The 26,919-nt window shown below is 37.2% G+C and overlaps 5 protein-coding genes across 8 annotated transcripts; all 5 read left to right on the plus strand.

Annotated features, from left to right (window-relative positions):
- The first annotated feature begins 1,878 nt into the window (after positions 1-1,878).
- LOC122351877 (UDP-glucuronosyltransferase-like) lies at positions 1,879-25,890 on the plus strand. Of its 4 annotated transcripts, none has more exons than XM_043249259.1 (5): positions 1,879-2,909; positions 24,181-24,312; positions 24,410-24,497; positions 24,643-24,862; positions 25,121-25,890. In XM_043249259.1, exons 1-5 carry the CDS (start codon positions 2,055-2,057, stop codon positions 25,398-25,400), a joined length of 1,575 nt encoding a protein of 524 aa, XP_043105194.1. In that variant the 5' UTR covers positions 1,879-2,054; the 3' UTR covers positions 25,401-25,890. The 4 variants fall into 4 exon arrangements, with proteins under 4 accessions (XP_043105194.1, XP_043105195.1, XP_043105196.1 ...); XM_043249260.1 differs by lacking the exon at positions 1,879-2,909 and adding an exon at positions 5,286-6,381; XM_043249261.1 differs by lacking the exon at positions 1,879-2,909 and adding an exon at positions 19,709-21,145.
- Positions 6,418-9,976, plus strand: LOC122351880 (UDP-glucuronosyltransferase 1A5-like). Its single transcript, XM_043249264.1, has one exon. The coding sequence runs from the start codon at positions 7,329-7,331 to the stop codon at positions 8,217-8,219; it is 891 nt and encodes a 296-aa protein (XP_043105199.1). The 5' UTR covers positions 6,418-7,328; the 3' UTR covers positions 8,220-9,976.
- LOC122351879 (UDP-glucuronosyltransferase 1A1-like) lies at positions 10,656-12,590 on the plus strand. Its single transcript, XM_043249263.1, has one exon. It carries the CDS (start codon positions 11,083-11,085, stop codon positions 12,118-12,120), a length of 1,038 nt encoding a protein of 345 aa, XP_043105198.1. The 5' UTR covers positions 10,656-11,082; the 3' UTR covers positions 12,121-12,590.
- Positions 12,642-14,299, plus strand: LOC122351881 (UDP-glucuronosyltransferase 1A1-like). Its single transcript, XM_043249265.1, has one exon. The coding sequence runs from the start codon at positions 12,713-12,715 to the stop codon at positions 13,592-13,594; it is 882 nt and encodes a 293-aa protein (XP_043105200.1). The 5' UTR covers positions 12,642-12,712; the 3' UTR covers positions 13,595-14,299.
- On the plus strand, positions 15,962-24,174 carry LOC122351878 (UDP-glucuronosyltransferase 1A1-like). The gene is made up of 2 exons (XM_043249262.1): positions 15,962-19,714; positions 23,474-24,174. Exon 1 carries the CDS (start codon positions 18,672-18,674, stop codon positions 19,707-19,709), a length of 1,038 nt encoding a protein of 345 aa, XP_043105197.1. The 5' UTR covers positions 15,962-18,671; the 3' UTR covers positions 19,710-19,714; positions 23,474-24,174.
- Positions 25,891-26,919: the final 1,029 nt, after the last annotated feature.

Genomic DNA, 26,919 nt, shown 5'->3' on the forward strand with positions numbered 1-26,919 from the left:
CCGCGTGTTTAAATCGACTTACAACTAGTTACACTGCTGCGATAACATCATTTTCAATCACATATCAGCTGTTCTTTGGATTACATTTAATATATTTTAAGTGTAAACGGGTGCTGTAGTAGGTAGTAACACTTTACAATAGGCGTCATTTGTAAACAATGCGCTAGCTAGCGCTAACAAACTGAACAGTGCATTTATTACACTTTCTTTGATAATGTTAGTTATTGAAAATACAGTCGTTCGTTGTTTATTCGTGTTAGTTCATAACAAACACAACTTGTGATTTTAATAATACAAAAATAAATACTGAAATTAACATTGACAAAGATTAATAAGTACTGTTTGTTCTTAGCTCGTGTTAACTAATGCTGTTAACTAATAAACCTTATTGTAAAGCGTTACCAATAAGTATCTAACCAAAAATTGATTACAGTGAACCTGAAATGTTTCCACATTTATCTGTACTTGGCTTAGCCTACTCAGCAGCTTATTCGATAAATGAACTGTGCGAAATATTGTAAAACTATTGTTTAGGTATAATATTTTCTCAATATCCTGGTTGTCTAAAGAACACAGATGACAGCTGCAGTTAAAATCCCCATTCTGTTACTTTTACCTACAGCGACAATAGTTAAGCCATTTCAGTTAACTACTAACTAACTATTTCAGATTTAAACAACAAATAATTTAATAAAGGTAGGCAGGTGGTAACTGGACCAAACAAAAACTGACCTGAACAAATGAAATATTTAACAAATAAACATATATAACATGCATTTATCCTTATATAAATAATATATGTATAGGCAGCTTTACACGCAGTAAGAGTTACCAGTAATCAGGAAATGGATGAATAATAAAAAAATATTTTTTTTACAAACAACTTTTTTTTTTCATGTCGACTGAAAATATTAACAATATTTTTTTTATAGCTTGTTTCTTTTACCATAGAACATGCCAGATTTAGTCAGCTATCCACATTGCAAAACATTGCAAACAGTTTGGATCTGTAGTGCAAGCGTGACCATGCACATTCAAGACACATAGTATTTAGGCAACAAGTGACTGATATGCGCTGAAAAACTTGTCAAGCAGGTCATAGATAAACGAGTGCAGAGTTAAATGGAGTGAGAGGCTTTAGGAGGCTTTGTCCTCTAGAGTTGACTGGAGTAGTCATATCAGATGACAGTTTACCCTCTGCTTACAAGGGATATTTACAATTAATAGTTATACAATCTATCTAAGACTTTGCGAAAATGTCATATACAGCATAATGACCATATATTTAATATTTTGTTTAGTGCATAAAGCAAACTAGTTCTAGAAACGCACCCACTGTATAGTAAACACTACATGTTCTTATCTCAGCATGATTCATCATGTCTAGTAATGAAATTAGGTGAAATTTCCTAAAAAGTATTTGGGCGCTCCTTTTTTGGGGGTTAAAAAAGAGCAAAAATTACAACGACAAAAACATAAATAAGTCAAAGTTCATCTATACATACAAAGGAGCCGCACCTTTTGTGTTTTCCAGTTCGCCCCTCTTTAAACTTAGCTTACAGTAGCGTACTGTTTGAGAGCGTTTAATGTGCGCGCTGTAGTTTTAAAATAAATAAAAACAACTATAACAGCGGTGAGAGGTATTACATTGAAAAAACAGCGTCAGTGTCACCATTTCATAATCAGACTTTCAAAAATTTAATTTCATCTTCATTTTCAAACAACCCAGTGCTAGTATTTATGTTTCTACTCGCATTAGCCTGTCTGAAGAAAATGAATGAGTAGGTGGAGCCCCAGAGCATATTGCGTAATCGCCAAGGACCAATAACAGCTCGAGGGTGTTTATCAGCCGGCGCAAAGTTTTTACGATTGTTCAGACTTACTGAGGGTTTGGTTTTTCCACGGTGAAGATTGTGGCCCTGCCTTTTTATTGGCTGTAGCAACATCCATTGAAGGATATAAACCCCTTCAAATTCATAAGTGCTTTGCAGAGTTTCAATTCTAGCCAACACTACCAGCTCTTAGGCTTGTAATTACTGCTGATTGTGAATGATATGTTTGTTAAAATGGCTGCTTCTGTGTTGCTCTTCTTCCTTTTCTGCCTGGGATCAGCAGAGGCTGGGAAGCTATTGGTGATTCCAGCATTTGGCAGCCACTGGACAGGCATGAAGCCTTTGGTGGAGGAGCTCGGCCGGAGAGGAAACCAAGTGGTGGTCGTCATCCCAGAGGAAAGTCTGAACATGGCACCAGCACAACATACCACTACTCTGATGTACCCAGTACCCTACACCAAGACCCAGCTACAGGAGAAAATGAAAGTAGGCATAGGGAAGTTGTTGAGTGCTGATGTATCCACAGATCTGGCCAGGTTTCAAAATTTCATTCTCACTATGGATATGCTTAAAGTTACTGTATCCCAGAACGCAGAGGGTCTGCTCTCCAACAAGGACTTAATGAAGAAGCTGCAAGAGTACAACTTTGATGCGATTCTCACAGATCCATTTGAGACTGTTGGAGTCATTGCTGCTGAATATCTCTCAATTCCTGCCATCTATATGCAAACAAGCCATCCCTGTGGTGTTGATGCTCTTGCCAGTCAATGTCCAGCTCCATCTTCTTATGTTCCACAGCCTTTAACTCACTTTACTGATCGCATGAATCTCTGGCAAAGGAGTGTGAACCTGGTAAGGACTCTGATTCAGCCCATGACTTGTGATCGTATGCTTGCCCGTGCAGATGAGATCGCCTCACAAGTACTTCAGAGAAAAACATCAATGGTGGAGATCATGAGTCGTGCAGCTCTTTGGTTCATGCATTTTGACTTTGTCTTTGAATTACCTCGTCCATTGATGCCTAACATGGTCATAATTGGAGGACTGGACAGCAAGAAAGCACAACCTTTGACACAAGTAAGTCTTTTTAACAGTTGTAATGCAATCATATAGTGTATATTTGCACATTTGTTGCCAAATATTTTCTCAATTTAAAGTATAATTTTATAACTACACTGTGATTTTAATGATAAAAGACAGTAAAATTGCTACAGTAAGAACCTTTTAACTGGTTAACAGTAAGCTCCCCTAATATGAAAACTGTAATGACATTACATATTATTTTTATGGTAATATACAGTTTTTGGAAGTCTTCTGCTATTTTCCTTCTCAGCTTGTGAAAAAGCTGCTTGTTGCTGGCTTTGGTTCATCATGTGACTTTTCCATCACCACCTGCTCTTGGTGATTATCAGTGTATTACAAAATACAGTTTTTCAATATGTTGGCATGTTAACATTATATCAGTTGATGAAATACTATTCTTATGTCTAACATTTAATATCTATTAAACTATAAAAATGTTGCTACCATACCATATACTGATATAAAGAAGTTAAGAAAATATATTAAAACATATTTATTTTGTTTACATGCACGTAATTTTGACCATTAATTGGCACTGAACTGTAAACAAGTAAATGTGTTGTTTCTTTCCTAAATTCAGAAAGATATATTGCAAAATTGTATATGATATTTGCTTGGCTATTATATATAATGAATATAGTCAAAATAATGTTATGACACACAGCAGGATTTTTAGAAATATACTTTTTTAAGAGAAAAAATAGAATTAGAGAGAATCAATAAATTCTAAATGGTTTATTGTGTGAATGATATGTCTTAATTTAATAAGGTATTTATTACATATAATTATGAAATTTACTCGAATTATGGGAACTTGATTTTTTTGGAATCTAATTACTTAATACAGATTACATGTAATCAGTTACTATCCAGCTCTGTCATGGCAAACCTCATCCTGATTTATAGTATTGGTTTCCATCTATATATTCTATATATCCTTTTGGGAAATAAAACAATCAATTTGAAAGGAAAGGAAAGGAAAGGAAAGGAAAGGAAAGGAAAGGAAAGGAAAGGAAAGGAAAGGAAAGGAAAATACATTTGAATATATGTTTTAATTATAATTAAGATTAGTTATAAATTGATCATTATTGTATTATTGTGTTTACAGTACATGCTCAAAGAACAAACTTTTAATAGGAACAGGAAGCATTTATAAGAGATATTTAGCTGTGAAATTTTGCCCAGTAATACAATATATACCCAACTCTTTTTTTCAGTTTTATGTATGCATTAATAGTCACATTCAGCATTCCCCTTCATCTGCCACTGTCCCGATAGAATGGTTGGTGTGTGGTTACTTTTTTTGAATCTTCTGTGTTTGGGTTACTGGAGTAACATTCAGTTATACAGTGGGCAGTGCAACATAGTCCTACAATAAACATAAACATGCCAAATAGTGCCACCATGTGTCTAAAAAAATTCATCATTTAGATATAATATGGCAGCCTGTTCATTTAAATATTAACTGGTCTTTCAATGATAAATACATTAATAAACATTGTACACTGAAACAAACATTGTTTCTAACCAAAAATTAACTTGAATGAAAGTCTCGAATGTTTCTGTACTGAATTGTGTTTGGCAACCAAGCAGACACTGGACATTTTCTCAACCCATTTTCTCATCATAATTTTTAAGTTTTTTAAGGTTACCTGTTTAGTTGCTATTTCTGTTTCCTTACAATGTATTGTAAGAAACACCAGATGTCAACTACATATACATTACTTCACGTAGTGAATGCTTCCATACCTGTGCTTTCAGAGCATGAAGTGAACATGTCTTTTGTCAAATAACCATATTCCAAAACATTTGATGTAGTTCTCACTGCCGTGCAAGCATAGCCATGCACAAGAGATAATGAGTAACCTAACTGGTCGATGTACCTTGCAAAAATGTGCTTGGTAGATATGCTTTGTTTGCTAGAGTTTACTCACATCAGCTCAAAGACATTCCTCAGTATTTTCTGTTTATATATATATATATATATATATATATATATATATATATATGTGTGTGTGTGTGTGTGTGTGTGTGTGTGTGTGTGTGTGTGTGTTAAAAAAAAACATCTTGATTGTAAGTATGAGAATTAGGTGAGAAAAGGGATGAATTGGTGTGATAAAGTTTTAAGTTTTAAAAATAGTATAACATACTAACTATCTAACTATGCAAGGACCAAACCCAGTGTACACTCTTCTCAACACACAATGTCTATTAAATGTACATTATAATATTTCTAATATGTGTAATTTTGCCACTTCTACTGCTGTCAAATGCAAATGTGAAAAGAACCAGCATGTTCTGGTCTTGCTGTGAATGATTCACCGGGGCATGTTATCTTTTAAAAAATGTTTGCCTTTATAATCTTCTTGACTCTGTGTCAGTGCAGACAGTTTCATCTTTGCTAAATATCACTCACCTTTATTCATTTATGAGATCTGGATGCTTTCTCATTCTAAGAGCATGCTTTACCACTGAAGAATGAAGATTGTGATCTTTTTTAGACCCAACCTTTAAATGGGTGTTGAAACTTTCAGGATAAAATCCTCTGTCAGCTGGGGTGGAGAGTTTCAGAACAACTTTTTACCAATACTACCAGCACAAATGCTTATTATTGCTGATTAGAATGGCTGCTTTTGTATTGTTCTTGTGTCTCGTTTGCCTGGGATCAGCAGAAGCTGGGAAGCTATTAGTAGTTCCTGCAGATGGCAGCCACTGGACAGGCATGAAGCCTTTGGTGGAGGAGCTCGGCCGGAGAGGAAACCAGGTGGTGGTCGTCATCCCAGAGGCAAGTTTGAGCATGGGTCCGTCACAGCATACTACCACTCTGACTTATCCAGTACCCTACACCAAGACTCAGCTTCAGGAGCAAGTGAATGCAGGTGTTACTACTCTGATAAGTGTAGATTTATCTACAGATCTGGCCAGGCTTCAGAATTTCCTCAAAACTATGGATCTGCTTAATGTTCTTATAACCCGGAGTGTTAAGAGTTTGATCTCCAACAAGGACTTAATGAAGAAGCTGCAAGAGTACAACTTTGATGCGATTCTCACAGATCCATTTGAACCTGCTGGACCTATTCTTGGTGAATATCTCTCAATTCCAGCCATTTATACACAAACAGGCCTTCCCTGTGGTGTTGATGCTCTTGCCAGTCAATGTCCAGCTCCAGCCTCTTATGTTCCACAAGGTTTTACTCACTTTACTGATCGCATGAATCTCTGGCAAAGGAGTGTGAACCTGGTAAGGACTCTGATTCAGCCCATGGCTTGTCAGCGCATTTATGCTCGTGCAGATGAGATCGCCTCACAAGTACTTCAGAGAAAAACATCAATGGCGGAGATCATGAGTCGTGCAGCTCTTTGGTTCATGCATTTTGACTTTGCCTTAGAATTCCCACGTCCGCTGATGCCTAACATGGTCATAGTCGGAGGAATGGACAACAAAAAAGCAGAACCGTTGCCACAGGTAAGCCATCTGATAGCTGGACTTTGCACTACTGTAACTCATAGTTATGCACCACTGCTGATTTTGCCTGTGCTGTTGCTTATACTAACTCTCTAATGTGAAGAGAACCCTCTTTAATAATATGAATTAACTTACAAAAACCTCTATATGCTGCTGGAAAAAAACGTTTTGGAGAAATGTTAGATTATTTGTGAAAATTGCACCAGTAAGGGATCAATAGAATAGAATTAATAGAAGATGTTGGGAGGAGGGAGAACCTGTTTGAACAGAAAACAGTAGAAACAATAGTTTGACTATTTCTGGAATTTTATCACTTTACAAAACTCTACAAACCAGTTTTACGGTTTTTGTGCATGTGACAGTGTGCCCCCTTTTCAGCTTAATAAAATATGTAGCACATATAACACATTTCCATTTTCTCACTGTAGATGTAACTGTAACCATTATTTTTGTCATACCATCCATTATTTTGTTTATATTTCCAAATCATTAATTAATGTCTTAGCTAATTCCATGAGCATGATGCATTTGCCTTGCAATTCCTATAGAGGGTAGTCTAAGTGCTAGGAACTGTGAGCCAAGCATGGCTTTGACATTTTTGCTGTATAGCTTTGCCAGTAACCATCACAATTTGCAGTTTTTACATTTTGCTTTCTTTTTCTTTTGTTTTTTCTATGACATTAAAAATTCATATCCATTTATTCCTGCAATTTTTTGCATGACAAAATCTTTTTTCAACTTTCACCCCGATTGGTTGCCGCACTGCCTTAGATAGAAGAAGTCCCACCCACCTGCAGTGGTGTCCACCTTCATTGGAGATAAAGTCATTGTGAGACATTGGAGTACTTTACATTGCACATTGCCAGATTGATTTTGCCGACCTCTGCTGCAGCTTGCAAAGGCAAAAGTGAGAGATTTTTTTTTTTATTATATATACCAGTGATAAAATGCCTGGCCTGTGGTTGCTTCTGGGTCTCTTCTTGGGTTCAGCTGAAGCTGGGAAACTGTTGGTTATACCATCAGATGGCAGTCACTGGTTGGGGATGAAGCCTATTGTGGAGGAGCTGGGGAGGAAAGGAAACCAGGTGGTGGTCGTCATCCCAGAGGCGAGTCTGAGTATGGGTCCTTCAGAGCATACCACCACTCTGACGTATCCAGTCAACTACACCAAGGCTGAACTACATACACTATTAGAAGGCAATTTAACTGAGATTCTGAGTACGGACCTTTCTTCTGACCTGTCCAAGTTCCTGGTTTTCTTCTACCAAATGCACCTTCTTCGAAGCTTCATAATAAGGAATGCAGAGGGTCTGTTCTTTAAGGAAGACTTGATGAAGAAGCTCCAAGACTACAGCTTTGATGCGATTCTCACCGACCCGTTTGAGCCTGTTGGGGTTATTGTTAGTGAATATCTCTCCATTCCAGCTATTTATATGCAAATAAACCTTCCCTGTGGTGTCGACGCTCTTGCCAGCCAATGTCCAAGTCCACCCTCTTATGTTCCACAGCGTAATACCCACTTTACAGACAAGATGAATTTGTGGCAGAGGTGTGTCAACCTGGTAAGGACTCTGCTGCAGCCCATGGCTTGTAAATACATGCATACTGAAGCAGATGAGATCGCCTCACGTGTACTTCAGAAAAAAACTACGATTATGGAGATCATGAGCCATGCAGCTCTCTGGTTTATGCGCTTTGACTTTGCTTTTGAATTTCCACGTCCAGTGATGCCTAACATGGTGATGATTGGAGGTATGGCAACCAAGAAGCCCAAACTATTGACACAAGTAAGCTCTAATTTCCATGCAAATCACACACCGCAAGGATCAGTGATATAGCTCTTTTTTTCCATATGTGGTTTTTCAGTCCTTGTCTGTCATTGTCATGGACTGTAAAAAATAGCCAGCAAATGCAAAAGCTCAAACTTCAGACCAGCACCAAAACCCATACCATTTAGTGTTTTGTTTAAATTAATAGTGTCTAATGGGGTGAGGCAGAAACTAATGTGGTCTTTTCAGAAAGAGCAAAATCATTTTAGAAATACACATTCTCTTGAAACATCTCTACCTACAATAATATTAAAAAGTCTATTTCTGGACACTGAGGCAAAGTAATATGCTGTCAGTTAACTATTTCCTGGATTTTTCATAACAACATGCTAATTTGTACAGCGATAAAATAGGCTATAAATAGCATATATTATCAACCATAAATGAACGTCATTGCAAAAGGCAAAGTTATTCACACTCAACGGTGGTTTAATGTGAGTTTTGAGTAAAAGTGTACTATTAATCTCATAAATTTTATACATTAGCATGATGCTAATGTTAGCTTTAATGCTGCAGCTCAGTTGCAGTTCTTCTTCATAAAGCATTTTGTCATAATATTGCAAATGTAATGTGAGCACATGTTATCATGATATCGGATTAGAGGGTCTAGTTGGAGTGGGACATTTTAAATTACACACTTTTTATAGCCTTACAGCCCAGTGTTGAGGAAGATATGTTAGTGCGTTATAACCACAGTTCTTGCGCTTATTCCAAAATTTTAAATGCATTAAAATCTTTTTTAAAATGTATTGTTTCTTCTCAAACTAGATAAAAAAACCTACAGATAGATTAAGCAAACAAACTGACAATTATATTTAATATAGTTTGCATTTATATTGGTGACAATATATTACACAAGTATAGATTTGTTTTACTCTTAGTGATTTATATGTAAGTTTTAATATGTAACTATACATACAAAAATCACACACTCTCTGTGGGCTTATTACTTGTTAAGATTGAACATATTTAATTAAGTTAAGCTTAAAATGAAATAGCTATAGTTATTTTAAATGGTAGTATGGCATTTTGAATTCAGTGCTTTAGGCTTCACTGTTTATTATGCCACTATGGTCAGCAGGCTGGTTTTAGAGGGGTTTAGCCAGGCTGGGAGTCCAGCTAAAACCAGCCACTTCCAGCTTAAACCAGCTAACACCTGCCAACCAGCCTAGGTTGGTTTTAGCTGTTTTTTTCCCAGCAGGGATGTGGTTTGGATATTTTCATAACAACATGCTAATTGGTACAGTGATACAAAAAGGCTATACATAGCATATTTTAACAACAACAAATTCCATGTCATTGCAAAAGGAAAGGTTATTAACACTCAATGGTGGTTTAATGTGAGTTTTGAGTAAAAGTGTACTATTAATTTCATAATGTTTGTACATTAGCATGGTGCTAATGTTAGCTTTAATGCTACAGATCAGTTGCAGTTCTTCTTCATAAAGCATTTTGTCATAATACTGCATGCGAGTTTCCAAAAAAAACCCCATTTTGTTCTATTTATTAAGAAATAGTTAGGTAAAAGTTTACTGGGATTGTGGCTATGTGGCTTGATAAATGTTTTATTGCCAGTATAAAGTTTGATAATAGCTGGATAAAAACCAAGAATAATGATAAAGGAATAATAATGATAATGTCTCATACCTGGTTGAGTGGTAAAAAGATATGTTTCCCTAAACTAATCATGTATTTCTTTATTTGAACAAATTTGCATGGAAATCCTAGTATTTAAAATTTGCAATTGATCATGATTAATCAGAGTCAGTGACTCATGCGATTAACGTAATTAAATGTTTTTAAATGATTGACAGCAGTAATTTGTAGTAAGCATTAAAAAATATAATGACATCGCATAATAACAGTTTATGACAGACAACCAGAAGGAAAAAGAGAGATTTGATGTTAGGTAGGGTGTTTATGCATTCTGTACTGCTAGCAAGGATCTCTGAGTATTCATGATGACCTTTAAAAGTACATTTTAGAAGAAATAATTACTGCATCATGACAATGCTTTCACCGATTATAGGTCTTTTAATTATAAAAGCATGATTGAGTAGCAGTGCTGCAGACCTCCCCATATGTGAAAGTTCATGTATTTGCGTGACTGCCTTGTGTTCTTATGTGTATATAAAGTTGCTGGGAATAATCACAGATTTTGCATGATATATATGAGGCAATCCTACTACTGCTAATTCATTTTGATTTGCAGAATTGTTTTGAGAGTGCCCCTATTTATGTCAAAAGGTAAAGATAAAAGCAATAACTGTAAAATCTAACAAACTGTGTACTTTTGAAAACAAAAGAAAGGGAATGATATGATTTTATAAACATTTGTGAGGAAAAACAACCATTGTGAAATATAGGCAATGCTTGGTTTAGGTTGTTAAATTTGCCTAATTTACTTATTTTTATTTATTTGATTGAATCGTTGGTCATTGTCATTTGCTATTGCTGTAATTGATAGGTTGTCCAGTAAATAGTAAATATTCTACAATTTTTACTAAAAAATAATAACGTAGTTTGAGTTCATGGTAAAGTCAAACAGTTTGGATCAATCTACTTGCTGGAAAAAAATTTATAAAGATGACTCTTGTGGACCTTCACATCTGTGTATAAAGGTTAAAAGTCTCTTGAAATATCAGATAAGCCTAACTTTTTTATAATAAGACAAAATTTGTTTGGTTCATGTGGTGCAACTCTTCAAAAGCGTGATTAACCTATTACAGACATTTGGTCCTATTTACCTTTGTATGAACAAAGCTATCTCTAATAAGTCCTGTGAAAGTTGTTATATGATAGTTCATTCCTGAAATCATTAACCCAGAGTTGCATTTAACCCACTTGTGAGACTTTAATCTGCAGTGACATCATGACAGAGCGTAGAAGTCTGAGTTCATTTGCTGCGCTGTACGAACATGACCTATCAAAACTCACTCACCATTTGTTTAGTTTTGAGTCCCCTCCTCTTTCAAAAACATTTGCAGCCCTTATAAAGAATCGTATTTCTGCTGTCTGCAGTATGAGTGTTAGAAGAATGGTGAGAGCACTGACTGTTCCCGCTCTGGGGCTTCTAGCCTTACTATGCTTGTTCTCCTCGAAGCTCGTGCAGGCTGGGAAGGTGCTTGTCATGCCAGTGGATGGCAGCCACTGGTTGAGCATGAAGATCTTGGTAGAAGAGCTTTCTCAAAGGGGTCATGAGATGGTGGTCCTGGTCCCTGAAACCAGTGTTCTGATTGGAAGGTCTGGTAATTACACTACTAAATCGTTTCGTGTGCCCTACACCCATGCTGAACTGAATGCTGAAATAGAAAACATAAGGAACCATGCGCTTGAGAATCCTCCAAAGCTGACTGATATCTTTGTAAATCTGGAGACCCTGGTACACCTCACAAATATGCAGGTGAAAGGCTGTGAAGGACTGCTGTATGACGAGTCCCTGATGAAGAGTCTTAGAGAAACAGGATTTGATGCTTTGCTCACTGATCCTTTCCTGCCTTGTGGCACCATCATTGCTGATTCCTTCGCAATTCCTGCTGTTTACTTCCTGCGTAGAATTCCTTGTCGTCTTGATGATGCAGCCACCCAGTGTCCCTCACCTCCGTCTTATGTCCCGCGCATCATGACTGGTAACACAGATATGATGACTTTCCTTCAGAGAGTAAAAAACACACTTATGATAGGTTTTGAAAAGTTTCTATGCCTCAAACGTTTTGCCAGCGCTGATGAACTGGCCAGTAGATATCTGCAGAAGGAAACTACATACAAAGAGCTATTAAGTCACGGTGCAGTCTGGCTTCTAAGATACGACTTTGCCTTTGATTATCCCAAACCCCAAATGCCAAATATGGTCCAAATAGGGGGCATCAACTGTGCTAAAAAGGGTCCACTGACAAAGGTAAGATATTAATGAACATTCTCAGCTGTTCCATCAAAAATACAAAACTTTTGTAAAGGTTTTTCAGTGTTTTAGAGCATGCTTTCAGAAGGCTATTTAGACGTCTGCATTTTCTGAAAACTATAGTGGACTATATCTGCCATGTAATCCTGACATTTTAGAGTTGTAGGTCATCAGTTATGTGCAGTAATACTAGAAAATGATGTGTGTACTTCAATAGAACAGTTGTATTGCTTACTCTCCTTGTGACTTCACTCAATGTTCCAGGACAAAGAAGCTCTAATCTAGAATACTCCAAATTTAGTGGAACAAGTAGAAGAACCAAATCAGTGCACATGTGTTGTGATTTGGGTGTAAATGTTCTATGTTCTATGCGTGCATAAATATGAATAATCCACAAACATTTATTAGTGGTTCAGATGCATAGATTGCTTCAGTGCCATATTTGGATGGAGCACATCCTTCTGTCTGTAAGTATCGCCACCCCCTTTGAACCTTGTCCGCACTTTTTTAAGATGGTACTTTACCTGTGTGGTTACACTGCATGACTGTTTTTCTTTCTTGATCTCCTTCAACTGCACCTGTCCTTTGCAGCACTAATAAAATGGCTAGCTTGTGGTTGCTGTTAGGTCTATTACTTTATAGTTCAGCAGAAGCTGGGAAACTGTTGGTTATACCATCAGATGGCAGTCACTGGTTGGGGATGAAGCCTATTGTGGAGGAGCTAGGGAGGAGAGGAAACCAGGTGGTGGTCGTCATCCCAGAGGCAAGTCTGAGTATGGGTCCTTCAGAGCATACCACCACTCTGACGTATCCAGTCAACTACACCAAGGCTGAGTTAGAAGCAAGCCTAGCAGACAAATTCAACACCATTGTGGGCATTGATATCTCTACAGACCTCGCCAAGTTTCAGGCGTTCATCATCTCACTGGATGTTATGCAGATGTTTACTTTAAGGAATGCAGAGGGTCTGCTTTTCAACAAGGGCTTGATGAAGAGACTGAAAGAATACAACTTTGATGCAATACTCACAGACCCATTTGAGCCCGCTGGAGCTGTAGCTGGTGAATATCTCTCTGTTCCAGCTATTTATTTGCTAATAAACCATCCTTGTGGTGTTGATACTCTTTCCAGTTATTGTCCAGCTCCAGCCTCTTATGTTCCACAAGCTTTTACTCACTTTACTGATCGCATGAATCTTTGGCAAAGGAGTGTGAACCTGGTAAGGACTCTGATTCAGCCCATGGCTTGTCAGCGCATTTATGCTCGTGCAGATGAGATCGCCTCACAAGTACTTCAGAGAAAAACATCAATGGTGGAAATCATGAGCCGCGCAGCTCTCTGCTTTTTGCGTTTTGACTTTGCTGTGGAATTCCCACGTCCAGTGATGCCTAACATGGTCATGATTGGAGCAACTGTTAGCCAGAAACTCAAGCCACTATCTCAAGTGAGTCTTTTTGTTCAGTTCTTAATAGTCTGTTACTGATGCCTACAGATGGCAGATGCTGGACCCTACTATACTATTCTTCCTTTTTCTTCTGCCATGTCTTTATATTGAAGAAATCGTAAGGTAGTAGTATGGTCTTTCAGTTTCAGCAATTTATTCCAGAAGCACTGAGATCTTTCACTTTTTCACTTTCTTTTTGTCTTTCTTTGTCAGTCTGTGCATTAATGATGGATATTTTCAGTGACTTTTTCTGCAGATTGCATCGATGCACCATTAGGTGACACTCAAGTATATAAAAAAGCCACATTCTTTTTTAGACCATTGATAGCTAAATTCATAACGGCTTACTCATATGGTCTTCATAAGGGCATCATGAAGTGTTAAGATGGCTTTGACATTTTTGCTGTATAGCTTTGCCAGTAGCCATCACAATTTGCAGTTTTTACATTTTGCTTTCTTTTTCTTTAGTTTTTTCTATGACATTAAAAATTCATATCCATTTATTCCTGCAATTTTTTGCATCTTTTTTCAACTTTCACCCCGATTGGTTGCCGCACTGCCTTAGATAGAAGAAGTCCCACCCACCTGCAGTGGTGTCCACCTTCATTGGAGATAAAGTCATTGTGAGACATTGGAGTACTTTACATTGCACATTGCCAGATTGATTTTGCCGACCTCTGCTGCAGCTTGCAAAGGCAAAAGTGAGAGATTTTTTTTAAATTATATATACCAGTGATAAAATGCCTGGCCTGTGGTTGCTTCTGGGTCTCTTCTTGGGTTCAGCTGAAGCTGGGAAACTGTTGGTTGTACCATCAGATGGCAGTCACTGGTTGGGGATGAAGCCTATTGTGGAGGAGCTGGGGAGGAGAGGAAACCAGGTGGTGGTCGTCATCCCAGAGGCGAGTCTGAGTATGGGTCCTTCAAAGCATACCACCACTCTGACGTATCCAGTCAACTACACCAAGGCTGAACTACATACACTATTAGAAGGCAATTTAACCGAGATTCTGAGTACGGACCTTTCTTCTGACCTGTCCAAGTTCCTGGTTTTCTTCTACCAAATGCACCTTCTTCGAAGCTTCATAATAAGGAATGCAGAGGGTCTGTTCTTTAAGGAAGACTTGATGAAGAAGCTCCAAGACTACAGCTTTGATGCGATTCTCACCGACCCGTTTGAGCCTGTTGGGGTTATTGTTAGTGAATATCTCTCCATTCCAGCTATTTATATGCAAATAAACCTTCCTGTGGTGTCGACGCTCTTGCCAGCCAATGTCCAAGTCCACCCTCTTATGTTCCACAGCGTAATACCCACTTTACAGACAAGATGAATTTGTGGCAGAGGTGTGTCAACCTGGTAAGGACTCTGCTGCAGCCCATGGCTTGTAAATACATGCATACTGAAGCAGATGAGATCGCCTCACGTGTACTTCAGAAAAAAACTACGATTATGGAGATCATGAGCCATGCAGCTCTCTGGTTTATGCGCTTTGACTTTGCTTTTGAATTTCCACGTCCAGTGATGCCTAACATGGTGATGATTGGAGGTATGGCAACCAAGAAGCCCAAACTATTGACACAAGTAAGCTCTAATTTCCATGCAAATCACACACCGCAAGGATCAGTGATATAGCTCTTTTTTTCCATATGTGGTTTTTCAGTCCTTGTCTGTCATTGTCATGGACTGTAAAAAATAGCCAGCAAATGCAAAAGCTCAAACTTCAGACCTGCACCAAAACCCATACCATTTAGTGCTTTGTTTAAATTAATAGTGTCTAATGGGGTGAGGCAGAAACTAATGTGGTCTTTTCAGAAAGAGCAAAATCATTTTAGAAATACACATTCTCTTGAAACATCTCTACCTACAATAATATTAAAAAGTCTATTTCTGGACACTGAGGCAAAGTAATATGCTGTCAGTTAACTATTTCCTGGATATTTCATAACAACATGCTAATTTGTACAGCGATAAAATAGGCTATAAATAGCATATATTATCAACCATAAATGAACGTCATTGCAAAAGGCAAAGTTATTCACACTCAACGGTGGTTTAATGTGAGTTTTGAGTAAAAGTGTACTATTAATCTCATAAATTTTATACATTAGCATGATGCTAATGTTAGCTTTAATGCTGCAGCTCAGTTGCAGTTCTTCTTCATAAAGCATTTTGTCATAATATTGCAAATGTAATGTGAGCACATGTTATCATGATATCGGATTAGAGGGTCTAGTTGGAGTGGGACATTTTAAATTACACACTTTTTATAGCCTTACAGCCCAGTGTTGAGGAAGATATGTTAGTGCGTTATAACCACAGTTCTTATGCTTATTCCAAAATTTTAAATGCATTAAAATCTTTTTAAAATGTATTGTTTCTTCTCAAACTAGATAAAAACCTACAGATAGATTAAGCAAACAAACTGACAATTATATTTAATATAGTTTGCATTTATATTGGTGACAATATATTACACAAGTATAGATTTGTTTTACTCTTAGTGATTTATATGTAAGTTTTAATATGTAACTATACATACAAAAATCACACACTCTCTGTGGGCTTATTACTTGTTAAGATTGAACATATTTAATTAAGTTAAGCTTAAAATGAAATAGCTATATATAAAATTTCCTTTTATATGTAATAAAGTAAGAAAAGTGCATAATAGCTCACTGTACAATATTTCTATGAATGAAAATATGTGCATGTACAGCTGCATGGTTAATAAGTGGTCCAAACTACATGTACCAACAACAGTAGAAAAGATGCTTCTTGTTTTGAGAAAGTCACAGAGTGCTCTATTCAAGAGTATGTATTTAGACATTTTGTCTAGATTGACTAAAGGTCAGAAAGCCTTTATATAACGATATTTGGGCATGTATTTTAAGTAAATTGCTTACTTCTGCCATGCTGTAACTTGTTTTACTCCTTTAACATTTGAACGAAGCTAAGTTAAAATGCATAACTATTAGTTAAGGAGACCCACTGATTGTTTCAATGCCACATTTGTCTGAGCATATCCTACTAGCATGTTGTGACTTGCAACTTATTTATTCAAGGTGGGACTTTCAAATTGACAATAGAACTGTGTTCTGCATGCTTACTTAGTCCTCTATATATTTCTTAATTCTTAATCTCTGTCTAACAAATAGAAAACATGCATTATTACATCAGTAACTTGTAAAAGAATGTCAGATCTATAAATATTCATGATGCCTACTGGTGGCAGAAGCTGCACATCACCATAGCCTACTACTTTTTTATTTTAAATGGTAGTATGGCATTTTGAATTCAGTGCTTTAGGCTTCACTGTTTATTATGCCACTATGGTCAGCAGGCTGGTTTTAGAGGGGTTTAGCCAGGCTGGGAGTCCAGCTAAAACCAGCCACTTCCAGCTTAAACCAGCTAACACCTGCCAACCAGCCTAGGTTGGTTTTAGCTGTTTTTTTCCCAGCAGGGATGTGGTTTGGATATTTTCATAACAACATGCTAATTGGTACAGTGATACAAAAAGGCTATACATAGCATATTTTAACAACAACAAATTCCATGTCATTGCAAAAGGAAAGGTTATTAACACTCAATGGTGGTTTAATGTGAGTTTTGAGTAAAAGTGTACTATTAATTTCATAATGTTTGTACATTAGCATGGTGCTAATGTTAGCTTTAATGCTACAGATCAGTTGCAGTTCTTCTTCATAAAGCATTTTGTCATAATACTGCATGCGAGTTTCCAAAAAAAACCCCATTTTGTTCTATTTATTAAGAAATAGTTAGGTAAAAGTTTACTGGGATTGTGGCTATGTGGCTTGATAAATGTTTTATTGCCAGTATAAAGTTTGATAATAGCTGGATAAAAACCAAGAATAATGATAAAGGAATAATAATGATAATGTCTCATACCTGGTTGAGTGGTAAAAAGATATGTTTCCCTAAACTAATCATGTATTTCTTTATTTGAACAAATTTGCATGGAAATCCTAGTATTTAAAATTTGCAATTGATCATGATTAATCAGAGTCAGTGACTGCGATTAACGTAATTAAATGTTTTTAAATGATTGACAGCAGTAATTTGTAGTAAGCATTAAAAAATATAATGACATCGCATAATAACAGTTTATGACAGACAACCAGAAGGAAAAAGAGAGATTTGATGTTAGGTAGGGTGTTTATGCATTCTGTACTGCTAGCAAGGATCTCTGAGTATTCATGATGACCTTTAAAAGTACATTTTAGAAGAAATAATTACTGCATCATGACAATGCTTTCACCGATTATAGGTCTTTTAATTATAAAAGCATGATTGAGTAGCAGTGCTGCAGACCTCCCCATATGTGAAAGTTCATGTATTTGCGTGACTGCCTTGTGTTCTTATGTGTATATAAAGTTGCTGGGAATAATCACAGATTTTGCATGATATATATGAGGCAATCCTACTACTGCTAATTCATTTTGATTTGCAGAATTGTTTTGAGAGTGCCCCTATTTATGTCAAAAGGTAAAGATAAAAGCAATAACTGTAAAATCTGACAAACTGTGTACTTTTGAAAACAAAAGAAAGGGAATGATATGATTTTATAAACATTTGTGAGGAAAAACAACCATTCTGAAATATAGGCAATGCTTGGTTTAGGTTGTTAAATTTGCCTAATTTACTTATTTTTATTTATTTGATTGAATCTTTGGTCATTGTCATTTGCTATTGCTGTAATTGATAGGTTGTCCAGTAAATAGTAAATATTCTACAATTTTTACCAAAAAATAATAACGTAGTTTGAGTTCATGGTAAAGTCAAACAGTTTGGATCAATCTACTTGCTGGAAAAAAATGTATAAAGATGACTCTTGTGGACCTTCACATCTGTGTATAAAGGTTAAAAGTCTCTTGAAATATCAGATAAGCCTAACTTTTTTATAATAAGACAAAATTTGTTTGGTTCATGTGGTGCAACTCTTCAAAAGTGTGATTAACCTATTACAGATATTTGGCCCTATTTACCTTTGTATGAACAAAGCTATCTCTAATAAGTCCTGTGAAAGTTAGTTCATTCCTGAAATCATTAACCCAGAGTTGCATTTAACCCACTTGTGAGACTTTAATCTGCTGTGACATCATGACAGAGCGTAGAAGTCTGAGTTCATTTGCTGCGCTGTACGAACATGACCTATCAAAACTCACTCACCATTTGTTAAGTTTTGAGTCTCCTCCTCTTTCAAAAACATTTGCAGCCCTTATAAAGAATCGTATTTCTGCTGTCTGCAGTATGAGTGTTAGAAGAATGGTGAGAGCACTGACTGTTCCCGCTCTGGGGCTTCTAGCCTTACTATGCTTGTTCTCCTCGAAGCTCGTGCAGGCTGGGAAGGTGCTTGTCATGCCAGTGGATGGCAGCCACTGGTTGAGCATGAAGATCTTGGTAGAAGAGCTTTCTCAAAGGGGTCATGAGATGGTGGTCCTGGTCCCTGAAACCAGTGTTCTGATTGGAAGGTCTGGTAATTACACTACTAAATCGTTTCGTGTGCCCTACACCCTTGCTGAACTGAATGCTGAAATAGAAAACATAAGGAACCATGCACTTGAGAACCCTCCAAAGCTGACTGATATCTTTGTAAATCTGGAGACCCTGGTACATTTCACAAATATGCAGGTGAAAGGCTGTGAAGGACTGCTGTATGACGAGTCCCTGATGAAGAGTCTTAGAGAAACAGGATTTGATGCTTTGCTCACTGATCCTTTCCTGCCTTGTGGCACCATCATTGCTGATTCCTTCGCGATTCCTGCTGTTTACTTCCTGCGTGGAATTCCTTGTCGTCTTGATGATGCAGCCACCCAGTGTCCCTCACCTCCGTCTTATGTCCCGCGCATCATGTCTGGTAACACAGATATGATGACTTTCCTTCAGAGAGTAAAAAACACACTTATGACAGGTTTTGAAAAGTTTCTATGCCTCAAACTTTTTGCCAGCGCTGATGAACTGGCCAGTAGATATCTGCAGAAGGAAACTACATACAAAGAGCTATTAAGTCACGGTGCAGTCTGGCTTCTAAGATACGACTTTGCCTTTGATTATCCCAAACCCCAAATGCCAAATATGGTCCAAATAGGGGGCATCAACTGTGCTAAAAAGGGTCCACTGACAAAGGTAAGATATTAATGAACATTCTCAGCTGTTCCATCAAAAATACAAAACTTTTGTAAAGGTTTTTCAGTGTTTTAGAGCATGCTTTCAGAAGGCTATTTAGACGTCTGCATTTTCTGAAAACTAGAGTGGACTATATCTGCCATGTAATCCTGACAGTTTAGAGTTGTAGGTCATAGGTCATGTGCATTAATACTAGAAAATGATGTGTGTACTTCAATAAAACAGTTGTATTGCTTACTCTCCTTGTGACTTCACTCAATGTTCCAGGACAAAGAAGCTCTAATCTAGAATACTCCAAATTTAGTGGAACAAGTAGAAGAACCAAATCAGTGCACATGTGTTGTGATTTGGGTGTAAATGTTCTATGTTCTATGCGTGCATAAATATGAATAATCCACAAACATTTATTAGTGGTTCAGATGCATAGATTGCTTCAGTGCCATATTTGGATGGAGCACATCCTTCTGTCTGTAAGTATCGCCACCCCTTTGAACCTTGTCCGTACTCTTTTTAAGATGGTACTTTACCCTGTGTGGTTACACTGCATGACTGTTTTTCTTTCTTGATCTCCTTCAACTGCACCTGTCCTTTGCAGCACTGATAAAATGGCTAGCTTGTGGTTGCTGTTAGGTCTATTACTTTATAGTTCAGCTGAAGCTGGGAAACTGTTGGTTATACCATCAGATGGCAGTCACTGGTTGGGGATGAAGCCTATTGTGGAGGAGCTAGGGAGGAGAGGAAACCAGGTGGTGGTCGTCATCCCAGAGGCAAGTCTGAGTATGGGTCCTTCAGAGCATACCACCACTCTGACGTATCCAGTCAACTACACCAAGGCTGAGTTAGAAGCAAGCCTAGCAGACAAATTCAACACCATTGTGGGCATTGATATCTCTACAGACCTCGCCAAGTTTCAGGCGTTCATCATCTCACTGGATGTTATGCAGATGTTTACTTTAAGGAATGCAGAGGGTCTGCTTTTCAACAAGGACTTGATGAAGAGACTGAAAGAATACAACTTTGATGCAATACTCACAGACCCATTTGAGCCCGCTGGAGCTGTAGCTGGTGAATATCTCTCTGTTCCAGCTATTTATTTGCTAATAAACCATCCTTGTGGTGTTGATACTCTTTCCAGTTATTGTCCAGCTCCAGCCTCTTATGTTCCACAAGCTTTTACTCACTTTACTGATCGCATGAATCTTTGGCAAAGGAGTGTGAACCTGGTAAGGACTCTGATTCAGCCCATGGCTTGTCAGCGCATTTATGCTCGTGCAGATGAGATCGCCTCACAAGTACTTCAGAGAAAAACATCAATGGTGGAAATCATGAGCCGCGCAGCTCTCTGGTTTTTGCGCTTTGACTTTGCTGTGGAATTCCCACGTCCAGTGATGCCTAACATGGTCATGATTGGAGCAACTGTTAGCCAGAAACTCAAGCCACTATCTCAAGTGAGTCTTTTTGTTCAGTTCTTAATAGTCTGTTACTGATGCCTACAGATGGCAGATGCTGGACCCTACTATACTATTCTTCCTTTTTCTTCTGCCATGTCTTTATATTGAAGAAATCGTAAGGTAGTAGTATGGTCTTTCAGTTTCAGCAATTTATTCCAGAAGCACTGAGATCTTTCACTTTTTCACTTTCTTTTTGTCTTTCTTTGTCAGTCTGTGCATTAATGATGGAGATTTTAGTGACTTTTTCTGCAGATTGCATCGATGCACCATTAGGTGACACTCAAGTATATAAAAAAGCCACATTCTTTTTTAGACCATTGATAGCTAAATTCATAACGGCTTACTCATATGGTCTTCATAAGGGCATCATGAAGTGTTAAGACACATATAGTTTATTTAAAATTATCTTGGATCATGTACTCTCAGACACATTTCTTTGCTTTAGACTTGTTGTCAACCCATTGTTTTTCCTTTATTGTATTATCGGCTCAGTATCTTTACAGGCAATTTACAACAGCCAATGAATCAAAGCGAGAATGATTCAGTAGCAAACAGGTCCTCACGTGTAAAACTGTGCTTAGTAATCCTTTTTCTCAAAACATTTTTTTCATTTAGAGATCTTTTGACTGTCCCAGCCCTCGTATTTGAAAGATCAGGTTTTTGCCTGCCTTGTGTTCCCATGTGCATAGGGAGGAGCTGGAAATAATTGATTTGGCACAATATGTAAGGGGATCCTGCTACTGCCAGTCCATAATGACTTGCAGAATTGTTTTGAAAGTAATGTGTCACTATTTATGTCAAAGATGAAAGCAATAACTTAAACCTCTAGTAAACTCTGACAAAGGTAAAGATAAAATGCAATAACTTTAACCTTTAACAGAATACATATACATGTTTACTTCCTTACAAGTCTTAGTTTAATTTATAAACAATACTAAAAATATTTTATTAATAGTTACACTTGGTTTAATTTGTCATCATTAGTTAATGGGTCATGACCTAACACCTATATCAGAGATGATTCCTGAAGACATAAAAAAGATATTCCTGAAAACACAAAAGATATTTATTGAAAAACATCTTACTGTTTCCTTTCGAAAAACAAACTAACATGATTGCAAAGTGTTACTAAAATAGAATTTAGATCCTCTTTTGTTTGAACAAAGTTATCTATAGATAACTACTATGACAGTTCATGTCTGCTTGTATGCTTTTGAAATAATTAACTCAAAGCTACATTTAACCTGCTTGTTAGACTTTCAACTGCATTGCATTGATATCATGACACAACGTAAAAGTCCAATCGTTGTGTTGTACACATGCTGCCAGTGACCTATGAACACTCGTTTCCCTTTTGTCTAGTTTTGTGTTCCCTCCTCTTTCGAAAACATTCCCAGCCCTTTTAAAGTATCGTATTTCTGCTGTCTGCAGTATGAGTGTTAGAAGAATGGTGAGAGCACTGACTGTTCCCGCTCTGGGGCTTCTAGCCTTACTATGCTTGTTCTCCTCGAAGCTCGTGCAGGCTGGGAAGGTGCTTGTCATGCCAGTGGATGGCAGCCACTGGTTGAGCATGAAGATCTTGGTAGAAGAGCTTTCTCAAAGGGGTCATGAGATGGTGGTCCTGGTCCCTGAAACCAGTGTTCTGATTGGAAGGTCTGGTAATTACACTACTAAATCGTTTCGTGTGCCTTTCACCCATGCGGATCTAAAAGCCAATTTGGATGACTTGGAGAAGAATGCGTTTGAGAAGCCTCCGAAACTGACTGATATCATTGTGAATTTGGAGAACCTGATTCAGTTCTTGAATATGCATGTGACAGCCTGTGAATGGCTGCTGAATGATGAGTCCCTGATGAAGAGTCTTAGAGAAACAGGATTCGATGTTTTGCTCACTGATCCTTTCCTGCCTTGTGGCACCATCATTGCTGATTCCTTCTCGATTCCTGCTGTTTACTTCCTGCGTTTGATTCCCTGTCTGCTTGATGTGGAAGCCACCCATTGTCCCTCACCTCCATCTTTTGTTCCACGCTTTTTCACTGGTTACACCGATAAGATGACTTTTCCTCAAAGAATAACAAACACGATTATGACAGTTTTTGATGCCATACTATGCCGCAAACTGTTTGCTAGCACTGATGAACTGGCCAGTAGATATCTGCAGAAGGAAACTACATACAAAGAGCTATTAAGTCACGGTGCAGTCTGGCTTCTAAGATACGACTTTGCCTTTGAGTATCCCAAACCCCAAATGCCAAATATGGTCCAAATAGGGGGCATCAACTGTGCTAAAAAGGGTCCACTGACAAAGGTAAGATATTAATGAACATTCTCAGCTTTTCCATCCACTGGTTGACTGAAATTGAGAAGTGATAACAGAACATGTGATGTATGTACTTTGAAAGAGACATGTTGCATCACATGATGTTTATTAAACAGTTTTTTATGCAGAGCTTGTCTGTGATGTCATTGTTGAAGAGTACACAGTCATGATCTATGTTTAAATATTTAATCCACCATGCTCCTAAGCTGTATTTTTGAAGATGTGTATAATTCCGTAAAACAACTCTCAGAGAGTCAGTTTAGATGTTGTGTATGATTTCCTAAACCAACATTTAATTTAATTGCAAGCAATGTTTTCGACTTTGACCACTATTATCTTTAAGAGGAAATGAGGTGCCTCATTTTTGTTTGCAATATGAAACACTAGTGGAAAGAAGACAGGTTTTGTATGGTTGTGCACTGTAGACTAAGCAAACAAAGTAAATGATTCTTTTACCAAGAGGTAGGTCTGTTTATGTTAAAAACACTTGGATTTAGAGTGTTTGGTCAAAGAAAAACATTACTAATTGTTACAGTATGCTGCTTTGAGTTTGAACATGCAAGTTGATGTGGATATCTGTGTGTGTGAGCAAGACAGAAAAAAAGAAGGAAAGAAGGAAGGAAGAAAGGGGGAATTTATGGTGAAAGCTTGCTCCGCTCCATCTTTAGAACATAAAACCAGTGTTCAGTTCTGACATCTGTTCTCTGTGCAGGAGCTGGAGGAGTTTGTGAACGGTTCTGGAGAGCATGGGTTTGTGGTCTTCACTCTGGGCTCCATGGTGTCACAGTTACCCGAGGCTAAAGCCAGAGAATTCTTTGAGGCTTTCAGGCAGATACCTCAGAGGGTAAATTATGTACTCATAAATAATTAAATAAATAAAACAATATGGATTGCGTGGCTGCATATTATTAAACTTGGCATTGATTCTCTTTGCACGTTAGGTGCTATGGAGATACACTGGACCAGTCCCTGAAAATGCTCCAAAGAATGTCAAACTGATGAAGTGGCTGCCACAAAATGATCTCTTGGGTATGTTTATATTCTTCTTTAACCCTTCACAATATTAGTTAGCTTTTTTGGCATTGCTGACAAAAGTCTTGCTATATTATAACTGCCTTCATCGTGCCAACTGCTAACAAACTATTATACTAATGTGTTTTTCTCTACATTGTAGGCCATCCTAAGGTTAAGGCTTTTATTACACATGGTGGATCACATGGAATCTATGAAGGAATTTGTAATGGGGTGCCAATGGTGATGCTTCCTCTGTTTGGCGACCAAGGGGATAACGTTCAGCGCTTAGTTTCTCGAGGAGTGGCAGAAACCCTCAGTATCTTTGATGTGACCTCAGAAAAACTGCTGGTTGCATTGAGAAAGGTCATCAATGAAAAAAGGTAAACATAATGCCTGTGCATGAAATCAGTCAATCACTGATGTAATTGTTTATTGCAATATTTAATATTAAACTCAGATTGGAATATGAACCGAAAACAAATTAATGTTTCTACATATTTTGGTCGTTCTAATAAAATTTTTTTTATAATTATTTGTGAAATTCACTGGCAATTTCTGAGAGATTTTTTTTTTCAGTATCTTGATTTTTTTTTATGCAACAAAATATAAGCATTCTTTTTCTATCTTTGACTCAACAGCTACAAGGAGAAAATGACAGAGCTTTCAGCTATTCACAGAGACCGCCCCATTGAGCCTCTGGACCTGGCTGTGTTCTGGACTGAGTTTGTTATGAGACACAAAGGGGCAGCACATCTCAGACCTGCAGCCCACGAGCTGAACTGGATTCAGTATCATTCTCTGGACGTCATTGGCTTTCTCCTTCTTATTCTAGTGACTGTTATTTTCATAACTGTCAAAAGCTGCACGTTCTGTTTCAGGAAGTGCTTCAGGAAAACTCAGAAAAAGAAGAAGGAGTAGATATATTAAGTCATCATTTTGAAATGTCTGTTTTTATTGGGTGATTGTTTAGAGACTTGTTTAATAGAACGTGAATTACCTCCATGACCTGGATCAACGACTTGAATAACCCCCTGCCAAAACCTGTACTCATTTTTTCAAATTTGTTATTTTTAGTTACCGTTATTTCAAATCAAAATAAACAAATTCATCAAAAGATACTGTAAAAAAGTATTTGAACTAATTCTTTAAGACAACTCGGCTCATTTACTGTTATAGATAATTAGTTTAACATACTAATAACATGACATAATTGTGCTTTGCAGGCTAAGTCTGAAGTTTACTTGGCAAACTTCATATAATTGCTAACTGTTAAGTCACTGACAAAGCATTGATAGAAAAAACAAGGCACCTGCCTGCATTCAATTTCAAGGCTTTACTGAATTAAAAAAAGAACCATGTCAAATATTTTTGATTTCTGTTAATCAAATAAATTCTGAATATGAAAATATTTTTTTTGTTATCACAGGAATCAATTAAGAGATGGGGTTTTACTTCTTTTTTTTTATCAAATAAATGCAGCCCTGGTGTGCAAAATAGACTTCTTTAAAAACATTACAAAATGTTGTGAATGCTACTGAACTACAGTGGATTTTTCTGGATGGTGGCATTTTAGAACTTCTGAGTAATCATTTAATTCACAAACAGGGGGAGTATTTATGTAAAGAAAAAGAACAATGGATGGGTAACATTTAAACGGATGGTTTACATGAAAATTAAAATTCTGTCATTTAGACACTTCATCATTGGATAACAACTTAAGGTTAATTTTGCATAGACAGCAACACAACTGAAATGTTTCCAGGTCCAGCAAGGACATTGGTAAAATATTCCATATGACATCAATGGTTTAACTTTATGAACTTTATGAAGCTACAATAATACTTTTTTTGCACAAAAACTAAAACAATGACTCCTCTGCTCATAAACAAGACGCAGCATGTGTGTTCAACATCAGCATCAAGTACATGCATTATTTACATGCAGAACAAAACATGATACATGATGAGGAAGATAAGAATTGTTGAATCAGGTCATTACGATTTTTTTTGCACAAAAATGATTCTTGTAGCTTCGTAAAATTCTATGAAGTCTATGGCTGATACACACATTTCAAAGGTGTACTACACAACTGAGGTGTAGGAACGAGCAATGCACCTTAAAAGAGAGAATGAACATTTGTCTTGGGTTGCACCTCTGAGGTAAGTTTACCAGATATCTGAAATGGAAACCAGGGACATATCTTTGGAATCAGTTGTGATTAACTATGATTAAAAAAATAGACCAGTATTATATTCTAATTGAATTATTAAAAAAAAAAGTTCATCAGTGCTATTGACTGATGATATTTGTACACGGTTGTTTGTCTTTAGACATAACAATGTTCTAAACTGTCTACCAGTAATTTCACGATTTTTTTTAAAAAGTCACAAATTTCAACAGGACTTTAATTTTGAAAATCCTGTGATGGGCGGGGCGC

This window comes from Puntigrus tetrazona, chromosome 9 (assembly GCF_018831695.1).
Source record: "Puntigrus tetrazona isolate hp1 chromosome 9, ASM1883169v1, whole genome shotgun sequence".
Lineage (NCBI taxonomy): Eukaryota > Metazoa > Chordata > Actinopteri > Cypriniformes > Cyprinidae > Puntigrus > Puntigrus tetrazona.

Bases quoted from the DNA above. Each gene is read 5' to 3' on its own strand.
- LOC122351880 (XM_043249264.1), top strand. From the start codon at position 7,329: ATGCCTGGCCTGTGGTTGCTTCTGGGTCTCTTCTTGGGTTCAGCTGAA.
- LOC122351879 (XM_043249263.1), top strand. From the start codon at position 11,083: ATGACAGAGCGTAGAAGTCTGAGTTCATTTGCTGCGCTGTACGAACAT.
- LOC122351881 (XM_043249265.1), top strand. From the start codon at position 12,713: ATGGCTAGCTTGTGGTTGCTGTTAGGTCTATTACTTTATAGTTCAGCA.
- LOC122351878 (XM_043249262.1), top strand. From the start codon at position 18,672: ATGACAGAGCGTAGAAGTCTGAGTTCATTTGCTGCGCTGTACGAACAT.
- LOC122351877 (XM_043249258.1), top strand. From the start codon at position 22,581: ATGAGTGTTAGAAGAATGGTGAGAGCACTGACTGTTCCCGCTCTGGGG. The intron at 23,457-24,180 runs GTAAGATATTAA...TTCTCTGTGCAG, and splicing joins AAAAGGGTCCACTGACAAAG to GAGCTGGAGGAGTTTGTGAA. The intron at 24,498-24,642 runs GTATGTTTATAT...TCTACATTGTAG, and splicing joins GCCACAAAATGATCTCTTGG to GCCATCCTAAGGTTAAGGCT.